The sequence below is a fragment of the Condylura cristata genome, unplaced genomic scaffold (genome assembly GCF_000260355.1).
Source record: "Condylura cristata isolate star-nosed mole 26May11 unplaced genomic scaffold, ConCri1.0 scaffold00003, whole genome shotgun sequence".
NCBI classification, from domain to species: Eukaryota; Metazoa; Chordata; class Mammalia; order Eulipotyphla; family Talpidae; genus Condylura; species Condylura cristata.
Window position 1 is genome coordinate 39,892,384 of NW_004567104.1, and position 23,048 is coordinate 39,915,431.

Genomic DNA, 23,048 nt, shown 5'->3' on the forward strand with positions numbered 1-23,048 from the left:
TTCCTATATTTTTTTGCTCCCTAACATTTTAGACACACAAGAGGATAAAGAAAGAATAATCTTTGGGTTCCCAAGCTTGGGCTTTCCAACGCTAGTTACATGGTGGTTCAAGATCCCTTACAGAAGAGCCGTAAAGCTGTTTCTATTTTATAGAAATAATACTAATAATGTTAACCAATAATAGTTGTATAAAATAATAATATTAAGATATTATTTACTGCTTTGCACTTATATTTCCTCACAGTAGAATTTTCTAGATGCTACCTGGCATATTTGACCTCTCTGTTTTGCTATCTTATAGAGTGAGCACTTACATTTTTATGTGTTCCCAGATTCTTTAAAGTTGTTTCTTTGATATCTACCATAATTTAAAAAATATATTATTTATTTATGCACACAGAACTGGGGTACAGGCCAGAAGTGCAGGGGTGGGGAGAAGATTCACCAGAGACAGAGTAGGGAGCAGAACAGGCATATCCACGAAGTCAAAGTACACTGCTGAGGGAGCAGTAGGTGGGTCAGGAGAGGTCTGATGCACCATGTGGGTCACCTCCCTGGCTGGGAATTGAACTTGTGCTGTAGTGTCTTAATCTTCATTGTGTTGTGCTTTATCCCACTGTGCTACCAGGGAGGGCCCATATATCTACGATAATTTTTAAGGGAATCAAGGGACTCTGAGGCTAAAAAGTCTGAGAATTGCTGTTTTGGCTGATGAGAAATACACATTAGAATCACTTAAGATTCGATTAGCTTTAAATTGGGGAACATTACTTTAGAAAGCTATGTAAATTTATAAACTGAACAAATTAATGACAGTTCATAAATTCTATCTTTTGGTTTATCTGAATTGGCTGCAAGTTACTGAGTTCCTGGCAGTGGGTGTGTTAAAACTATGAAAATGTTCATGGTTAAGTCTCAGATGCTGAGCTGTAGAGCTTGTTCTTTGTTTGTTTACTAGCTTTAAAAATAAAGTGATCTCTGACCCCTCCCCTTATATTAGCACAAGCAGGACTTTGATTTTTGTTGACCATTAATTTATACACCCTCCAATCTAACAACCATATGTCAAGTCAACTAGTCTGTGGTCTTCTATTTTGGCTGCCCTAAACTACTAGTGACTGTGAGACTTGATCTAACCTGCCTTAAGATGGGTCATGTTTGATGTATTTTCTTATTTTTAGCTTCAATAAATATTTGATGTATTCTAATTAATCCACTTACTGTTTTTGTTATCCCAAATCAAAGTACTTGTTCTATCTTTCTATAGGGTCTTTCAAGTCTCCCACTAGTTTTTCAAGATACCTTGCTAAAATAATTTTGCCAAATATTTTATGAATCAGCATTAACATTTCCTGGGGGTATGTTTATGAACGATCCCTTAGGTGTATATTTTTCTCTTTAGTTTTTGAATTTTAAATAATGATATTTTATTTTGATAAAAATAAAACATATTGATTATAAGAAGTTCAAGCAATACATTATGTTTGAAATTCTAGCATCCAGGCAGCTCTCCTGCCCATCTGTGACTACAAACTGGTCTCTTTGAGAGGCAGTTCTTTCTGCCTGCTTGCCTCTATGCAAACATCCCTTAGTTTGGTTCTCCTTTTTTATATTAAACCTGCCCCTTTTCGATGTAAAAAAAACTCTACTACCCCACTGTTAACATTAACTGAATACTTTTCTTTGAGTATATACAAAAAGGGGAAAAGACAGAAGTTATTTCACAAGAATGATTTCATATAAATATGTTCCTTTAAATAAAAAATGTTACATTTATTGTTATTTAATTTTAAGCAAGAGAAAGAAACAGAAGGATTCACTAGATTTGAGATAAAAATGCCTTGACTATATACAACACCAAGAGTGAATATTAATGTAGCTACGAACTTTGGGTTATAAGGATGCATTAATGTTGACTCATCAGTGGCAGTAGATGTAACTCATTGGTATGGATTGTTGAAAATGAGGTGAGCTATTCATGAGGGAGTGTATAGGAATGCTGTACTTTCTACTTAGTTTTGCTGTGACCCTCAAACTGTTCTAAAAAATAAAATCAATACATATATAAAATTGAGCTCCTATTTAGAAGCAGTATTTTGTGTTTTATCATATTGATGTGTACTGCTTTCAATAAAATGAAAAACAAAGCCACAGCATGCCAAGTAGAGAGAAAATCTGTACAGCTTTCTATTCTAATGAATGGCCTGCTGCACCCACATTTTATTGAAAAAAAGTCTTTATGAGAAGAGACTAATTTCTAAAAGAGATCTAATATCGTGAGCAATATCATAGGATGATGTAACTGTATTTGTAAGACTGTGTTTTCATGGTTATATAGTATCTTTGGCTTCCTCTTCATGAGAAATAATGAATTCTTTACAGCTTTCCACTTTCATGGAAAGGCCATCTTTCCTCTCCCTTTCCAATTTGTGACTTGTAGAGTACTTTTTCATTTTGGCGGCTTAAAATATTTGCATTCTGTTTATACTTATCCTCTTACATATTTAGTCTTAGCTATATGTTAAAATGGATTTATTTTTCATCACCACTTATGATTTCTTCTTTTCATTGATATCTTATTTGGTGATATTATTATTTTTGTATTTGTATTAGAACCAGTAGAGTTCTAGAGGGAAGAGGAAAGATTAAAATAATGATAGTTTTTGTCTGTATTTTAATTTTTCCTGTCATCTTTGCCTCAGAACTCTGGGGAAGAAATAATACCCATTGTAGTTCACGCTAACCCGGAATATGTCTACCTTTATTTGTCATTCTACTCACTGGGATAGGATCTGTTATCTGACAATGTAATCATGGAGTTATAAGCAGGGTAAATTTTCATTCTGACTGAGTAAACATATTTCAAAAACCCTTTTAGATATAAAACAAAATAAATTCTTCTTTATGAAAACCATCCAGTTAACAGTGATTAAATAACATATTGCTAAAATATAAGAACAGATTTTGAAACTATAGCATTCAAAATAACCAACTACCTTCTCTGTGGTTCAGACGAGAAATAAACAAAAAAAGTTTATTCTAAGCCTTGATGTTTATTTTAACCACAACTGACCACACTGTGGGAACCTAAACTCGGTCTGTATTCATGTGATGAATGCTATTAGTGCTGTTCATATGATTAAAGATAAAAGGCTTGTATTAGTGGTGGAAATATCAGTGACAATGATCAACCTGAACGGAAATTCATGTGGCTAACTATTTCAGTTCTAAGCATGCATTTTAGATAGAATGAGAGAGAATACCCAGAGGGTTGGGGGAAGGGACATCATGAAGCAAGCTGACTATGGGGTGTCACAGAAAGCTTGGAGATCCAGATGTGCCTAAACAGAAGCATGGAAGCCATTCTTGATGAAAAGCTACAAAGTTTCCAAAAGTGACCTTGGATGTGGACAAACTTTGGCACATGGGAAATAACAAATCAATGTGTCTAACTTTTGAAAAGAACAAATTTAGAGACTGGCACTGTCAGCATTTTTTTATATAAAAATACTTGCTGATACCTAGTAATATCAGCAAAAATGGAGAATTGGGAACTCAAAATTTTTTTCCCTTCACTAATGCAAAAATGCAAAATTAGGCCAGCAAATACTGTTGAAATACACTTTTACAAAACAATGAAATCTAATATAATTAACTTATGGTGACTAGGAGGATGCTTAATAAAGAACGAAGATGTGATAAGTTAGAGGGCGATAGGGCATTTTATATAATCCCACTGCCACTCCACACTCCAGCATGACCATGCCTAAGAGGACAGTAGCCTGCACTTCCACTGTGTTTTGTTCTGAGACCAGAAGGATCAAAGCACACCTTGTTAAAGAATTGTGGTTGTATGTTTTGACATGGTGCTGGCTCCATGAGGCACTGAATCAGGGGGTTGCTTCATTCCTCTCAGTTGGGAACTATCAAGAGCACTTAAGAGTAAATATGAAGAGGAAGTTGTTGGGGCAAGAGATAAAACACAGGGCAAATAGCAGACTTCAAAAACCCTAGAAAGGAAGAGGATGGAAAAGAGATACACACAAGCCTAACTCAAGGGCATGTCCAAGACTAGAAACATGCTCAGAAAATTTCAGAGCCTTAAATCCTGAGCCCTGGCAAACATTCAGGCATTGTACAAACAGAAAGTGAATGCTAAGGAAGAGTGGTAAACCATCTATTGAGTATTGATAGTGTACACTAATATAAATGGGGAAAAATGTACAGAATCAACAAGCAAACCATCAAGTAGCAAACTAAAATGCAAACTAGAGAAAAAGGAAATACTAAAGAATGGAAACAATACAGTAAATAAAATTAAAAGTTACTTCTTCAAAAATGTCAATAATTTTGAGTGAAATGATGGCCGAGTGAAGACGCTGGGATCACTATATACTCCTTGTTAGGTTGCAGCAGAACAGAGCCAATAATTCCCGAAGGAAAAACAGGCAATTCAGCAGACATGAGGAACAATGTCTAGAGGAGGCTGTCCCTATGAGCAGTGAAGTGGGTCCAGCCTGTCACCTGGGTGGGCAGGGGGAGCTTGGCAGTCCAGTGGGATGCACAGAGGGCACAGTGGAAATGGCAAGCAGCTTTGCACAGTAGTCCCAGCTAACACCAGTGAGCCCTGGGCAGGGCATGGAAACAGCCCACCACAGTCAGCTCCCACAGACCCCATCCAGCCCAAGGATAGGACACAGGGGCCTCTCAGACCATGGAGGCTCTGGCAAGCAGTGAAGCTGGCACATATGTGACAGGCCCCAGCAGAGGCAACTCAGAGCCAGGTCCCAACTGGCTACAGCTCTAATTAGACTCACTGAGAAAGAATGGGAGAATATGCTAATAAACAGAATCAGAAATGAAGGAGAAGGTGTTACAACAAACACCTCAGAAATACAGAAGATCATATGCGACTGTTAGAAATATCTTTATTACAACAAATGGGAAAATCTGGAAGAAATGAACAAATTTTTAGAGGTACACATCCTTCCAAGATGGACTCAGGAAGAAATAGAAAACTTAAACCAATTACAAGCAAGGAAAGTGAAAAAGTAATCAAGTTTCCAAAACAAACCCAAAAAACCCAAAGCCTAGATGCTTTTTTTTTAAACATAAGTTTATTTTTACATCATTTTGTACATTTTTTTCCCGCCTAGATGGTTTTATTAGTGAATTCTACTAAACCTTCAAAGAGGAACTAGTGCCTAGCCTTCTCAAACTCTCCAGAAAATTGAGGAAGGGGGAAATGCATTTTATAAAGTCAGCATTACCCTGATTGTAAAAAACAAAAGCATCATAAAAAACAGAAAGCTACAGACCAGTATTTGAGTAGCTTCTGTACATTAAAAGAAACAATCTTTAAAACAAAGACACCCTACTGAACTGGACAAAATATTTGCTGATCCTCAAGATCTGCAGAAAACACATATACTCAACTAAAAGAAAACAGAAATGAACAGAAGAGCTAAATAGATACTTCTACAGTGAAGACATGCAAATGGCCAACAGACACATGAATAAGCATTTAACATGACTTATCATTAGCGAGATGCAGATTAAAACACAACCTCACTCCCATGAGACTGACTCATATTAAAAAAAATAAATAAATAAAGCAGCAACAAATGCTGGTGAGGACATGGAAAAAAAGGAACCCTTGACACTATTAATAGGAATGTAGACTGGTCAAACTGTTATAGGGCACCCCAAATCTGTTCCAGGACAGGGGGAGAGGGACACCCCTGTAACCCCAAAATCCTGCCTGCTCTAAGTGGGTTCTGCCATCCGCCGCAACAAGACAAAACATATATAAAACTTTAATGAAAAGGGACTTTAATACAGTGAAATATACAGTACGGAACACAAAGAATATAACTTCTAAATCAAACATCTGAAGTTACGCATCCCCTCGTGGGCAAAAGTCAACCCGAAAGGGATTGGCCCAAAGCAAGGCCTGAAAGCCTGCCACTAGACTAAAGCACCTCTGGCCGGGACCCATGGAAAAGGGTCAGAAATGGCCAGACAAATCTGAAAGGAAAAGAGCAAAATCAAAATCAATATAAACACTGCCAGAGTCACCTCCCTACAGTTATCTCACCCACATCTGCCTTAACCAGTCCAGGGTCAGGAAACAAGCCCGGTTTCTTCCTCACATGCTTGCTGCTCCATGTGGTTTCCTCAGGTCTCCTTTTGGCTCTCCATCCAGCTTCCTTCTCTTTTTCCCTCTTCTCACTCCTTCTCTCCTTTTTCTCTGCTCAGCTCCACCCTCCTTCTGGGTGGGGCAGGGAACCTGGAACTTTCCCTTTTCCTAGGGACCACCCTGTTACAAAACCTCTGTGGAAAAAGGCATGGAGCTTCCTTAAACTATTAAATCTAGATACACAATATGACCCAAATGTTAAGATGCAAAAATACTAATTTGATGGTATATGGTATATACACACATGTATATTTGTGTTTATATTCATATATACGTATGTGTGTGTGTTCTTATGTTCATTGTAGCACTATTTACAATCGCCAAAGTATGAAAATAACAAGTGTCCAAAGACAGAGGAGCAGCTTGAGAAGATCTGATATAAATTAACAATGGAACTACTCAGAGATGAAGATGATGAATTCTTGCCATTTCAACATAGATGGAGCCACAAGGATTTATGCTAAGTGAAATAAGTGAGAAGAAGAAAGACATAGTGATGATCTCACCCTTGTGTGAAATACAGAGACAAAACAAAGGAGCTGACAAAAACTAAACCAAAGCTAAACTTTAAAATATGACCTACTGAGTATAGGAGGGAGGGAGAGAAGGGGAGGATGGGAACAAAGTTGGGAGGGAGTTGAAAGGTCTGTGGTAAAGGACTATGGGTAAATTGTGGTGGTTGTGGTGTAGTGATATACATCTATGGGGGTGTGGACTTATCTGCCTTCCCCCTCGCCCCCCATACAGTGATGTAAAACAATGCTACCTTAATAATAACTTTTAAAAAAATCAGTAAAATTGGCCACTTAAGAGAAAACAATTAGATAGAATTCAAATTACTAAAATAAATGTAAGGATATTCCTACCAAATTTACAGGAGAAAAAAAATCATTGTTTATAGAACTTGAATGATTATATGCCACCAAATTGGATAACCTACATGAAATTGACAAATCCTTGAACACACAAAATACCAGGTCTGACTCAGGAAGAAGCAGAAGATTTGAGCATACTTATAACAGTAAAGAGGTAGATTCAGCACTATAAAATTTACTCCCAAAAGAAAAGCCCAGAACTGTTCAAGAAGACTTCACTGTTGAATCCTGCTAAAGGAAGAATTCCAATCTTTCTAAAAATTTTCCAATACACAGAAGAGATAGAAACAATTAACCAACTCATGCTATGAGGTCAGCTTTACCCTTGTATCTATTCCAAAGACATAATTGAAAAGAAAACGACGACCAATATCCTTTGATACTAAAGTGCTAAAATACTAGCAAACTGAATCTAGTAGCATATTAACAACTATATATGTGAAATGAGTTTTATCCCAGGAATGCAAAGCTGGTTCATAAAAAGATCAATTTTATGCACCACTCTAATAAAGGGAAACAAGAGACAAGATTATATCAATTGATGCCAAAAAACATTTGGCAAAATGATAAACATATTCAACAGAAAAGGAATAGTTGAGAACTTCCACAACACAATAGAGGGGATTTTTAAAGACTAATATTAGTTACTCCCTGAGGTTAAGATATAAAGCAAAAATGACTATTTTTGCCATTTCATTTTAACATTATCCTGTAACTTTTTAGCCAGGGAAAGTAACAAAGGACAAGAACTGAACGGTAACTAAATTGTAGAGAAATGAAAGTATTTCTGTTCACATATGACATTATCTTACATGCAGAAAACCTTACATACTCAACCACTTCCCCAAACCACCAGGACTAATAAGAAATTCAGCAAAATTAGCGTATATGAAATCAACATGGCACAATGCGATGTATTCCTACACACTAGTAATAAATACAATTCCATTTACAGTGTTATGAGAAAGAATTAAAATTTGAGGAATAAATTAACCAAGGATTGGTAAAACCTGTACACTAAAATCTTTAAAAGATTACTGAAAGAAAGAATATCTGGGTAAATGTAAAGGCATCCTGTCTTCATGATCAGAAACAAAATTGTTAAGATATCAAAGTATTCAAAGATTTAACTCAGCCAGGACATCGACAGTGATGCAACCAAGTTACACAGCATGGCTGGAGCTGGAAGGGATTATGCTGTGAAATAAGTCAGGAGGCAAAAGGGAAATATCAGATAGTTTCACTTACACGTGTATCATAGAGACACCAAACAAAAGGTCAGGAAAAGACACAACTTGCAAGTTGACCACAGATCTGAGGCATAGAACAGGGGAGGGGGAGTGAGGATGGTTGGAATGGGAGGGAAGAGCAGAACGGACTGTGGAGATGGATGATGGCTGCTATGGTGGTGGGAAAAACACAAAGACTACACCTGAGGGGAGAAATCAAATACTGTCAAAAAATTAACAATGAGGCAGAAGATAATAAATTTAATAATAATAATAAACCAGTTCTATTATGTCATATTTGGTCAATATTCTCAAATTCTGAAGTTATGAAACATTTGTCTCTTTAAAATGATTTTGCCAGAAACTTACAAAAGCAAAATAATGCTCTAGAATGGTCTCACAAGCTTGTGCTTTAACCTGTTGCCTGTTGCTGCTTCTGCTGGTGGTTTCCATGTCTCTTACTCAAACTTCTCCATTGTCGGACTATTGAAAATAAAAACAACTTTCTTCCTTTCTTCCCCATTTTTATGCCTGTTATTTCCTTTCTTGCCTTCTTGCGTGGGTTAGCACTTTCCTCACTATATCAAATAAGAGCTGTGAGAGGAGGCATCCTTCCCTTGTTTAAGATCTTAGGGAGAAAGAACTCAGTCTTTCCCCACTCAGTATAATCTTAGCTGTAGGCACTTATAGATGCTCTCTCTCCAATTGGGGGAAGTTCTCTTTTACTTTTATTTTTCTAAGAGGTTTACCATGAATTGATATTATGGATTGAATTTTCCATATCATATCTTGAAGCCCTACTCCCAAAGAGACTGCTTGAGAAGGGCTCTGAAGGGGATGAGTGAGGTGAAGTCACAAGAGTAGAATCCAAATCTGAAGCAACTGCTCCTCCTATAGGGGAGGGGAAGGAATATCATAGATCTCCCTCTCTCCTTAAGCACATTTAGAGAGGAAAGGACCCTGAGGACACTGAGGTGGAAGCTGTGTGCTAACCAGGAAGAGAAGTCTCACAGAGGCCTACAAGTAATTTGATCTGGGAGTTGAATTTCTTACCTTTTTATTGTTTATGTTACTGAAGTCAAGCAACATTTTAATTCCCTTTGGAAAATTTGTGTGAAGTTTTCCAGAATTCTCTTTAAATATAGCTTCTATATAAAACATTTGTATCTCTATCATTATGTTGAAAAGTAATTCAGAAATTGATTTTGGTCAATATTCTCAAATTCTGAAAAAGTATGAAACATTTGTCTCTTTAAAAGATGATTTTGCCAAAAAACGGGGGGGGGGGGAAGGGAGGGAAATGCACGGGACTATGGTGGTGGCACAGGGGTGATTTGGTGATGGGAAACCCGTGGGGATTACAATTGAGATGAAAAAAAATGTGCAAAATGATGTAAAAATAAACTTTTTAATAAAAAAAAATATATCAAAAAAAAAGAGATGATTTTGCCAGAAAATTATTTAACTACAAAAACAAAATAATGCTCTAGAATGGTCTCACAGGCTCGTGCTTTAACCTGTTGCCTGCTGCTGCTTCTGCTGGTGGTTTCCATGTCTCTTACTCAAACTTCTCCATTGTCGGACTATTGAAACAGGAATAGCTCTCCTTGCCTAAATTCATGACTAGACACTAGCTCAGGTGGGGGTCACCTAATGGCAAACAAAACTTACATTTAACATTGTTTTTAATATCCACAGTGGTGCAGCCTTGTTTTTAACAACCATAAGAACTACAAATACAGGACCCACATCAATCAGAGAGGTGTCCACTTGAAAAAAATACCCTAATACCACATTGTAGAGACAATCACATTATCCCAGCCCAAGACCTTACTGTTCGAGATGACTTTGCCTCCTGCTTGAGAACAGGACACTGAGCTTGCTGGACCAGCAACGTTCATTGGTTGTTTTTCTTAAGTTGCTGCCAAGTTGAAAGCAGGATAATGTTTTGCTTTTTTTCTTTTAATATTAAGAATTCTATTATGTTCCCTGCAGTTTCTGTTTGTCTAGACAACGATCCCAGTATATTCTTTACTCTGTGCTGAACCATACATCCCTGTACTCCTCCATCTAAAGGGAAATATGGTAGAGGGTACACCCATAAGGCATTTGCTACCACAACTTCCCATCTGCATCTTTGACCATGACCACAACTACCCTTTCTTAGTTACAAATGCCACCAATCTTTACATGCATCCTACTGAACGATCTCCTGTATCCTCCAACAATGGAGTGGCAAACACACCACCTTAACCAAGAAAGGCACCAAAATATTTTAGTCATAAAAAATATAACTTGTATTTTTAACCTACAACCAGATATTTATTGTTAGAGATTCTGGAAATCCCATATTTTCTTTTTGGTTAATGCCATATAACAGAGAACTCATGTAAGTTCTCCTTGTGCTTCCACTTGGTTTCTTCTATTTTATTCCCATAATAAAATGTTTTCAATGCTGTTTAGGGTAACTTATGCACTAATTATAAAAGTCTTTTATACCACTTGGACCATACGAATACCAAAAGAAGTGAGTTCAAAATGGATGCAAAAGTCAATGAATCAGTTTTGAGATAGTTTTGAATCTTTTAAAATCATTGTCTAAACTCAGTTTTAAGGTCTTTATGACAGGATAATCAGTTCGCTTTCTTGAGCAGTTGACTATGTTCACACTCCAGCTGTACACATGGAACTTTATGTACGCTCTCACACTTCTGACCATTAAACACCAACCCACATTGCCCCAGGATTACACACCAGACACAGAGAAAAATCTCCATAGAGAATTGTGCACAGGAACCTGGATAATTGTTCAAATTAGCCAATCAGTGGAATCCCCTGAAACAAAATCACATCCCTCTTGCCATATATAAACTCTCCCTTATAGTTAGTTCTACATTGTCGTTACATAACTACCCCTCTCAGTAGGCACAAATCTTGTGTGGCTGTACATGTCAGTCTCCTCTGTTTCAGAGCACTTTCATCTACTCAAATACCTTTGTGCTATGTCCTGCCATCAAAAGAACCTTCAGTTTCTTCAATGAAGAAGATCTGTTCATTGCTTCTAACCTAGCTTCTGGGGATTTGTTACAAGTATTTGGTGTTCATTTGCTTGTTGATTTGTCTGATCTTTGCCTTCATATGCTATTCTTCTGTCATGCATGCCTGTGTACAATGTTCCTGTTTTTATAAGGACATCAATCTTACTGTATTACAGCCTGACCTATTCCAGTATAACCTCATCTTGACTAATTACATCTTTAGTGACCATATCTCCAAATAGGGTGATATTCATAAATACAGGCTTGCTTCAACATATGAGTATTGAGGACACACAGTTCAACTGATCATAGGCAGCTTCATTAAAGTCACACATAACCCATTTCTATCAACTTCATTCCTAGATATGTACCTAGGAAAACAGGAATTGACAAATAAATGATGGACTATTAATACAAATAATACAACTAAGTATTAAAAGTAAACTATGTAAAGAATTTGATTTACATGAAGCTGTTACACTGGCAATTGGTGACCAAGTCAGAGTGGTGTTTATCTTTCAGGAAGAGAAGTTAACAGAGAAGGAGCAGAGCATGAGTTAGCTACTTAAATAATGAATACGATCTTTCCTTGGTTTTGGAGGTGATTATCTGAGTGCACCCATATGTAAAAATTCATGAAGATGTACACTGAAGATTTATGCAGTGTGATTTAACATATGTGATTTAGGCTTCCCAGAATGCTATTTCTTAAATGAATTTCCCTACAACTTCTGTCTCTCCAGTGCTTTAGGAGAACCAGTGAATTACAAACATTGGCTTTTTGGCTTAATCACTCAGTGAAGCTTGCTGACATTTCCTGTCTGTGGTTAATAAGCCAAAAACACAAAGAAAGAAAAAGCAAAATGGTGAGGGAAAATGACAAATGCTCCCTCTGAGTTAGGAGTAAACAAAGGTGAATAAAAGAAAACAATTCTCCAAATCCATCTATTTATTCACATCTATTAAATCACATCTATTTATTCACCACAGAAGTGGTGTTAAAGTAGAAACTCATTCCAAATGCTTGTGTTGGGGAGGACTTCCAATCTGAAGTTACTGATAACTGTCGTTATCGTAGTGTCTGGAAACTAACACTGTGACATTTTTAGCCAAAATTTGTCCAGTAGGAATGATGAATTTGTGCATTATCTAGCAAATTTGATATACCTTACTTAAATACTGTCCTAACTTGCTGTGGAGCCCAGAGTAATACTGGAGACATTGGAATGAAGTGAACTAAAGTTTTATGGCTAGACAAAAGTTATTATTATTTATTTTTTTGGTTTGTAGTTTTGTTGTCTCATTTGCATTTTTTAGGATGTTAATGTTCATTGATGTGGAATTTTTTTGTCCTTTGATCTTTCAATTATTTCAGCATTGATATTTAGAAACTAACACCTAATTCTACTTGGTTTTTAAATTTTAAAATAGAAGTAAAAAATCTATAGCCATAATTTTGTTAGGAAATGAGGATAAAGGTAAGATATATAAGTGATAAATAATTATTCTAAGTCAATATTTCAGGGTCTCAAGAGAGTTCTTTATAAAACAGGTGGAACATATAAGCAGAGTAGCTGTGTTTAGAGCAGGTTAGGCAGTCAGAATAAAACCTCTGAAATCTTTTTGTCTTTTTTGTTGTGATCCCAAAAATGTTTGATAATATTCTGAGAAAACTAACTTTAATCTAGTTAAGTGGAAGAGAAGCAGTTCACAGGAAAAAGATGAAAATCCAGTTCCTGGAAAATAGGAAAGACATTGTGGAGAGAGGAACATTTAAGATCAACTCAAGAAAAGTGGGTAACAAATTTTAATTCCTGAAAAGGGCTTGAAAAATATTTAAATTTGGCAGGTTTCTGGCAGGAAATAGATGGTAATAGAAAAGAATAATTGTTAATGTAATTGACTCTTCACTAATTAGAGTAGAAGAACTGTGAAATTACTGGAAATATTTGATAACGTTAAAACACCCACTGATTATAAACACTTTTTAAAAAATGTATGTAACTGGCCCTCCCTGGTGGCGCAGCGGGTTAAAGCACAGCACTGAGAAGCTGAAGCCACTTCCGCATGAGTTCAATTCCCACCTGCCTTGGAGGTGACCACATGGCGTGGCAGACCTCTCCTGGCCCGCCTGCTGCTCCCCTCAGCAGTGTACTTCGTAGATTTGCCTGTTCTGCTCCCCACTCTGTGTCTAGGGAAGCCTTTCACCGCCCCTGAGCCTCTGGCCGGTACCCCAGTTCTGTATGAACAAATAAATAAAGCTTTAAAAAAATGTATGTAACTAATTCATTTTAGAGATATTTTATGTTCCCAGGAAAATTGAGAGGAAGGTGGAGATTGCACTTGGATCTCAGACCCCGCACTTGCCTGTTATCAGTATTTCCCACCAGAGTTATATTTGTTGCAGTTGATGAACCTACGTAATTATCACTCAAAGTCCATAGTTACAGAAATGTTACTTTCTGAAATTAAATCTATGCATTTGAAAAAATATATAAAAAACATATCTCCATCATTATTATATCATACAAATAGTGTTACTGCTTTAAAAATCTTCCCTCCCCTCTAAACCCTGGAAAACTATAGATTTATTTTATAGGCCTAATTTTGTCTCTCTAGTTTTGTCTCTTTCATAGTTGGAATCATAGAGGGTGTAGTCTTTTCAGATCGGCTTCTTTCAGTTAGTCATATGTATGAAAGTTTCTTCTATGTCTTTCATGACTTCTCAGCTCTTCTCATTTTAATTCTGAAGGGCCCCTTGGGTGTTTCTGAGTGCTGGTAATTATGAACTTAGGTGCTGTCACTTCGATTCCTATTTAGGCTTTTGTATTTGCATTTTCTATTCCGTTGGCTAAATACCAAGGAATGCTTTTGCTGGGTCATACTGGTAAGATTCTAGTTTCATAAGAAATCATCAAACTCTCTAAAGTTGCTGTACACTGTGCATTTCTATCAGCAGTCAATGAGGATTTGTGTTACTTCACATTCTTTCCTGTATTTTCTGTTATCAGTGTTTTGAACTTTGGCAATTCTATTAGGTATATAGTAGTGTTCATCATTTTAGTTTGCATTTCACTGATGACATACCATGTGAAGTGTTTTCTCATATGTGTATTTGTCATCTTTATATTTTCTTTGGTGAGGTGTCTGTAAAGATCTTTATTTTATAACATATTAAATCTCTGAATATCTGATTCATTCACCAATTCCTATAATTGAAGTTTAGAAACATTTTTTCTCTTCAAGAAGACAATGAAAAGGGAACTCTCTCATTTTATGATTTCTTGGTTTTCATGTGTGTGTTTGTGTGTGTATATGTGTGAAGGTCTTATGATGTTTGAGCTTATGACTATGTAGCTAAATCAAAGAACTGGCTCAAGTATGGAAACTGGATGATGGAGCATGACAACTCACCTGGGCATTCACTCACTGCTGTGGACTGTCTCATCCCCAATCTAAATACACATGTGATGGAATTTGGAACAGATCCTTTGGGAGGCAATTAAGTCATGAAGGTAGATGTGATTAGTACACTAATAAGAGACACAAGTGTGTTCTCTTTCTCAAGATACATTGAAAAGCAGTCATCTACAAATCAGGAAGTGGGCTCTCACCAGACCATATGTGTTGGTGTCTTGATCTTAGCCTTCCCAACCCCCACAGTTATGAAAGCTAAATGTTTGTGTCTAAGCCATCCAGTCTATGGGATTTTTACTGTGGCAAACAAAACTAACTAAGATACATTTTTATCTTTGAGGTAAGTTACATAGGGCAAACCATATCTTCTTTGGCTCCCCTTCTAGATTTCTCCTAAAAAAATTAAGGTTTCTTTAGCTTTAATGACCAATCCTGCAGGCCGGGGTGACTTGGTTGTCATTCTGGTCTTGTTACTGTTTATAGCAATTACATTTACTGTTAAATGCTGTCACCTTTTCTCTGGTTTTATAGAATTCTATCTTCTTTGTGCTTAGGAGACACATTATCATAGCAACATTCCTTATTTTCAATCCTAGCCTACAAAAGACAACTACCTGTTAGTTTCCTGATAATGACAGATGTTTGTTTTTTTCTCCATTCATACCCTTTTTTTAGTGTATTTCTCACTTCTTTAGTCAAGAGAATGTCTTCAGAACATTTAGAAAGTATTGTCTGCTTCTGACTTCTCTGGATAAATTCCATTCTAGCAAAATTAAACAAAAATGCAAGACCCAGGGCCCTCCCTGGTGGCACAGTGGGTAAAAACGCAGCACTAAGAAGCTAAGCCACTTCAGCATGAGTTCGAATCTCGCCTGCTCCGGAGGTGATCCACATAGCATGGCAGACCCCTGCTGACTGCCCCCCTACCCCCCACTGCTCCCCTCCACAGTGTGCTTCATCTGTCGGCCTGTTCTGTTTCCCCACTCTGTCTCTGGTAAATTATCTTCCCTGTACCTCTGGCCTGTACCCCAGTTCTATATGCATAAATAAATAAATCTTTAAAAATAATACAAGACCCCATTAATGCTATCTATTAGACATTCATGAGAACTATTAGAAACTTTAAATGTAAGCACATTGTTTAGCTTAGATGTAAAGAGATAGAAAATATATGCCATGATAATACTAATCAAAAGAAAAGGTGGAGTGGCTAGTTTCATATAAGATTAATTAAATTTTAGATCAAAAGTAATACCAGAAACAAAGGACATTTATTAACAACATCATCAATTCATAAGAAGTATGTAACTACTTCTGCCTAATAAAAACAAATCTTTAAAAGATGTGAAACAAAAACAGAATAGAGGACTGTGACTCTGTTTTTGTAACTGGAGTTTGTCTTCTGCTTACTCAACTTAGAACTTATGCTTTTTGCAGATCATGTAAGAAATCTAATATACTGACCACCTGTTTTGCTTTTAGAGACCTCTTGATCAACCAGTCAGTTCCATAGATCTGATTACTGCTCTTTAAAATTACTGCTTTACTTCACTGTTCATTATAAAACCACACTCATTTTGTCTTCAGAAATAAAGTACTATCTATTCTTTAGCCCTATGACCTTGAGATCCAATTATCTTTCTTGTATTTAAGAGTACAAGTTCAGTGGCAACAGTTATTACCATAATTTCTGATCTTACAGAGAAGAGCAACCACAGAGCTCTTAAAGGATGTTGGGGTTTCCCTCACAAACTTATTTCTCACAGTAATGGTGAAAGTTCACCTATGGTAGATGAACGGGTCTTACATGATAAATCCAATCTCTCTATGCTTCTAGGTGCCTTCCCCTATGTAGACCAAAGCAGTTCTGACATCAATTTTTATTTAATTTAGATGATCATTAGGTCCATGTTTCAGCCCAACAAATGAATAGCTGTTAGAACCCTTTCTTAACCCTTAAGTTACAGCATTGGTTGAAAATCTCTGCTTTGTAGATCCACATCAATAAAAGAAATCCGGTTTAATGTCATGTTTCATTCACTTGAATGTCACATCATTAATACATATTACCCCATATGCAAATATCCTCCAGATTTATAACTTCACAAACTGGAAAGAAATTGTATAGTTTTTCTGGTGTGCCATGCACCTCCTGTGGGTCATACTTTGTGCCTCGCTCCTGAAACCTGTTGGGATTTGATTCTAGCTATAGGTCTTGAAGGAAATTCCTGAAGCAAACAACAGTGTCTTTCAAAACATCTACCTTTACAGGAATCTGTTAGATGTTCTTCAAATACAGTTTGCTTGACCTCTTCAGACAGGAGTAGAAGATGGCTTCTATAGGTAAAGAAGACTCAGCAGAATTTGGGAGTTTGATGTCCCCCAAAACACTTGGATCTGTTCATATGCCCTAATTCCAGTTTTTAGGGTCACATTTCTACCTGAACTTTAGAGAAAATACTCTGTCAGTTTAGGAATCCGCTGTAATTTGGCCACATAAGATTTGCTATTTCAGAAATCTCAGACCTGTTGTTACAAGAGTTAAGATTTACTTTCAGAGAAGACACAGATGTTTTCTAGTCATTTATGCAGAGCTTGAGCTGGGAATTTAAAGCACTGAACTAAGCTTCCTCACCCTACTTTCTCCAGTGTAATTAGGAGGCAGTAACTAATTTCATTACACTACATTGTAGTAAATTATCAACAAATGGCCACCCCAAGACTTGAGTGGTAGTGTATAATAGTGTTAGTAATAGATCAGCAATGGGTTCATGATTTCCTACCCCCTCATCATTTTTGGCCTTAGGTAATTGCTCTTACTGTTTTGTAGATGTAGTTAGGCTTTGAAATAAGGGTTATTGTATTTCACATCTCTAAGTACGTTTTTAGGAGGAGAATTTTTGCTTATCTTTTCCACAGTAACTCTAGAAATGGAACTTAACTCCTGGGCCTACAATCCTGAATTCTCCTACTGATTGAAGGTGGGCATGTTTAGTAAAATACTCATAGAGTCCTGATTTGTTATAATGACATTGAATTAATCATTTATTCATAGCTGTATAAATCATCTTTTAAAAACCTAACAATGTTTTTACCCAGTTATGTTATCATTTCTATTTTCTCTCATATAAATGCTTTTGTAGCTTTTTGTGTAGTTAATTTAAGGAACTGATTTTGTTTTGTTATTATCTTATATGAAATCAGGGGATGTTGCATCATTTTAGTTAATAACATTTTTTATTTTTCTCTGTATTTCTTCTCTGAATATTTTCTGTCTGCAGGTAATAATTCACACCTGGTGACACAAATTCAGAATCAGCAAATGAAGGTACCTTCAGAATCACCTGCTGAAGGTAAAGTGCTTATTTATTACTTGTTTGGGAGGCTTGGACCATTGACAGAAACATTTATATGACAATTTGATCTGTGAGATTCTATTCACTATTGCTTGAAGATCAATTTAGCCAATTTAATTGAATAATAACAGCAACAACAAAACCCTATAGGTTGTTCATTATTACTGAGAATTGGTCAACATAGTCTCATCTTGGAGCAGAGAAGTATACAATAATTATATCACAAAGCATACTAAGATGAGTTCTATCACCAAAATTGATGTATTAGAGAGAGTAAAATTGATGTATTAGAGAGAGTAAGTTTTTGAGGTAGTTCTAGGAGGAGCCCGTAGGGCAAACATGATGGGGAAAGTAGAGCAAGGATTCACTTGTGGGCTAAGGTACAAAGTAGAGAGAAGGCTTCAGCCAATGGAAGGAGCCTGGGGTTTAGGAGTTTAATTTACCTGTTGTGAGAAGTGAACAAGAAAAGTCAAATTGTAGTCAACTGGTGGAATATGGAACAAGAGTAGGTATGAACTCAAAGGAATTGATGAATGAAGACTAGACAATGAAAATTTATAGATAATTCTAATAACATTTTTGGTGGGAAAAGAGCCTAATAGTTTAAATGGTAGAAAAAAGGAAATTCACAAATGTACAAAACATGGTGAGAAAATAGACATAACCGCACGCATAGAAATATATGAGAATATATTGTAGAAGTCACTGTTATTAAATAAAACACTTTTTGAATAAAAAAAATTTTCTAAGGGAAATCTAAATTACCAACTTGGTTCAAGCAAGAAATTGAGAGTTATTGTCAGAAAATATATGGCCTCAGGCTGCTACATATGAGAAATCTTTCACATTCCTTGAACATTTAAGGAATAGCATAAAGAAAGGAGAAAAGTCTTGGAATTTTTATAAGCACAATTCTGATACCAAATTCTGATGAAGTTGTCATATAAAACACATTTCTAGGCCAGTTTTTCTTGTAAATGTAGATGCAAAAATCTGAATATATATAATATTAGCACATCAAATATATAAAGTATTCAAAAAATTGTTCAAGTAAAATTTTCAAGAACAAAATAGTTGTTATTAAACAATTTATCATATTTCACCTCATTACTGGAGTACAGGAGAAAAAATAGTTCATAAACATTCAATATGTATCATAAAATGTTTGCTACAATTTACCATCAATTCATAACCATAAAAAATCCATAACATGATAACAATTTCCAAGTCAAACCAATAAACATACCATGATTAGTGATAAGAAATGAAAGTGTTTCCCCTGAAGTCAGGAAATGTGACTGTTTTACCTAGCACCTGTACACACACACACACACACACATACACACACATACACACACACAAAAATTGTCTTGGTCAGCATAGGTTAGCAAACAAAATAGCACAGGCTGGTTGTTTAAACAAGAGACATTTACTTTCTTAAAGTCTGGAGAGTACAAATCCATGTTCATGGTTCAGTTTCTGGTGTGGGCTCTCTGGGTGATTTGCTGTATTCTTGCTATGTCTTAGCTGGCCTCACTTTGGTGTGTGATTGAGGAGAGAACAAGTCAGCTCTCTGGTGTGTCTTCTTATGAACACCCTGAGACTATTAAATCAAAGCCCCATATGTAACCTGAATTATTTTCTTACAGGTCCCATTTGCAAATACCGCCCCACTGAGAGGGCCTCAATGCATAAATTTTGTGGGGATACACATATATTCCCACACTGGCCCTGCCCCAATCCATGTTCTTTTCACATGCAAAATACATTCATTACAACTTATATTCCCCCAAAGCCTTAACTCATTACAGAATCAACTATAAAGTCTAACATCCAAAGCCTATCTAAATGTTACCCAAATTAGGTCTATTGATAAGTGAGAATTACTGGAGGTAGCATTCATCCTGAGGCAAAATTCATCATCAGCTGTGTGTGGTAAGAAAAGACAAGTTATATGCTTTTAAAGTATAACAGTAGGTCAGACATAGGATTTCCATTTTCATTTCAAAAGAGGGAAATCCGAAAGAAGAGAAGATGACCCATCACAAGAATGTCTAGAACTTTTGTTAAAAGTCATGTGACATCAAGTTTTTCTGAGAGCTTGAATGAACTATGTTGCAAATGCTCAATTGCCATGAATTTTACTTTCTCAATACCAGATAATTAGCATAATTCATTGGTTATAAAATCATTGTTTATTCCTGGGCATATTTTTAAAATCACACTTGAATGTTACAAAGAATATTAAGAAATGCTATCAAGATAAATGTAAACAAAAAACAGTTTAGTGATCCATTTTCCTCATATAACAACCAATGCCTCAGATTGAAGTTAATAGTTTCAGTATGTGCTGAGTCTACTTAGTAATAGAAGGTTGCTAAAAGCTTGAGAAGTGCTGGCATTTATGACTAACTGCACGGGTAGGGAAAACAAATGAGAGCACTAATATTTATTGAAACAACTTTGCTTTTCAGATATTTTAATCCTTATAGTATTTTAATGAGATAGACATTTCCATACCCACATTTTTTTTTTCCTGAAGGGAGATGACAATTAATTTCCACATGATTAATAAAGAGCAGAGTTAGTGTTTGAACATTTGAAATTTATGTCTTAAACACTTGCTTATTTATGGCATCTTCTTGATGCTTGGGGATTATTCTGAGGTAAATTATAAGGGAGGGATGAATCATAACCACTAATAGTTTAGTTCTTTTGAAGAACTAAAGGCTGAAGTTCTAAAGGAAATGTTCCAGGAGAAATTTGAAGACTGCAAGAAAGTCAGGGTACTAAAAGAAGGGTAAGTAGCATACATCTCTTTCCAGAGGTATGGTGTTTCACCCTTAGTTTTTTGTTTTACTCTAAATCTCTTTATGGTATTGTTTCAGAGCAACCCTGGTGGAAATGGGGGTGGTCGTTTGTGACTCTTCACTCTTGTGCCTAGGAACTTAGGCAAAACTCAAAAGCAGACACACAGAAATAAAAAGAGAAAGAAAGAAAGAAAAAGGTTTATTTACAAAGAGAGAGAACAGAAGGATTGTCTGACTCATTTTACCAGCAACTACCTAAGCTGAGAACAGGATGTATTTTATACGATTATAAAAATCAATGGAAAATATATTAAAGACTTCAATCTAAGCCTTGAAACTGCAAAACTCTTAGAAGAAAAGCCCCTTAACATTGGTCTTGGCAATGTATTTTTAATATAATATCAAAAGTATAAGCAATGAAAGAAAAAAACAAGTGGTATTACATAAAATTAAAGTGTTTCTGCATAACAAAGGGAGCAATCAAATAAATAAAAACATATCTACTGAATGGGACAATATATTTTTAAATTACATATTTTATGAGGGTCTTAATATCTAAAATATATAAGGAAATTCTACAACTCAGAAGCAAAATAACCTATATCTATCTAAACAATGGATAAAGGACCAGAATGCATGTATCTCCAATGAAGACATATATATGGTGAACAAGATTAACAAAAGAACTACCCCTCACTAATCACCAAGAAAGTTCTAATCAAAATCACAATGAGGTGCCCTCCTTGTGGCACAGTGGGTTAAATAACAGCATTAAGAAGTTAAAGCCACTTCTGCATGAGTTCGATTCCCGCCTGCCCCGGAGGTGACCACATGGCGTGGCAGACCTCTCCTGACCCACCCGCTGCTCCCCTCAGCAGTGCACTTGGTTAGTCCGCCTGGTCTGCTCCCATCTCTGTTTCTGGTGAATCCTCTCACCGCCCCTGCACCTCTGGCCTGTACCCCAATTCTGTATGCATAAATAAATAAATCTTTAAAAAAAATCACAATGAGATATTATCTCACACCTTTTAGGAAGGCTATTATAAAAAAAACAAACATCAAAAGAGTTGGCAAAGCATGTGGAGTAAAGGGCATTCTTGCCGTTAGCAAATATGGATGGCTCTGGAGGACATCATACTGAATGATAAAAAAGTCATTTATAGAAAGACTTACATTTATCATCTTACATAAACTTGGAATGTAAAATAGACAAATGTACAGAAGTAGAGAGTAGATGGTGAGTGTGAGGGACTGGGGAAGTGGGAGTTGGAGATATGATGGCCAAAGTGTATGAAGTTTCAATCATGCAAGATAAACAAGTTTTGGAGATTTTCTGTGTTATATTGAAATACTATATGTATGCTGGAAATTTCCTAAGGACTAGATCATATTAATAGTTCTCATCACATACAATAATAATGATAATAGCAACAAAGGAGGACAGGAGAAATTTTGGATATGATGATGGCTATGTCTTCTGTTTTGATGGTGGCAATCATTTCATGGATATATTTATATGTATATTCATATGTATGTATCTTTTTACAGGTCACTTATATCTCAATGAAGTGGTTAGTTGTTTTTTTTTTAATCACTGCCCCTTTGATGTCAGTAACATCAGACATAGACTGTTAGTTTGCTAAGATTGCCATAACAAAATACCAAACTGAGTGCTTTGGCAACTGAAATTTGTTATCTCATCAAGGTGTTAGCCTGGCCAAGTTCACTCTGAGGAAATGTTAAGGGGAAGGATGTCCTAAAGGAGCTCTGTGCAGAGTCTTGTGGACCCCACCCCCTACTCCAGCTTTCTGAACTCTATCCCCTACTCTTGTGATTGGAAACTACAACTCCCAGCAGCACCAGGGAGAGAATTGCGAGGACTCCAGGGTGGAGCTAGTAGGAATTCTGGGATATTGGGGGGATAAATAGGGTGTGATTGCGTTTCGCTCTCTCTCGCTTGGGAAATAGCTCTCCAGACCATGTGACTGGGTGTTTTCAGTCAGCTGAGCAGGTAAGGTATTCCAGTTACTTTGTATTCCCTTCTCTTTCCCTGGGTTGTTTCCTAATCCCTTCCCCTTTTGTAAATAAACCCATTATTGACCCTTTTGTGTGTGCCTGCAGTAC

General features: G+C 36.3%; 1 protein-coding gene across 1 annotated transcript in view; it reads left to right on the plus strand.

Annotated features, from left to right (window-relative positions):
- Positions 1-23,048, plus strand: part of LOC101628363 (cell surface glycoprotein CD200 receptor 1-like) — a 35,075-nt gene that overhangs the window by 4,672 nt on the left and 7,355 nt on the right. The window contains 1 exon segment of the mRNA XM_012730511.1: positions 18,040-18,111. Within this exon segment, the coding sequence (XP_012585965.1) occupies positions 18,040-18,111 (72 nt within the window).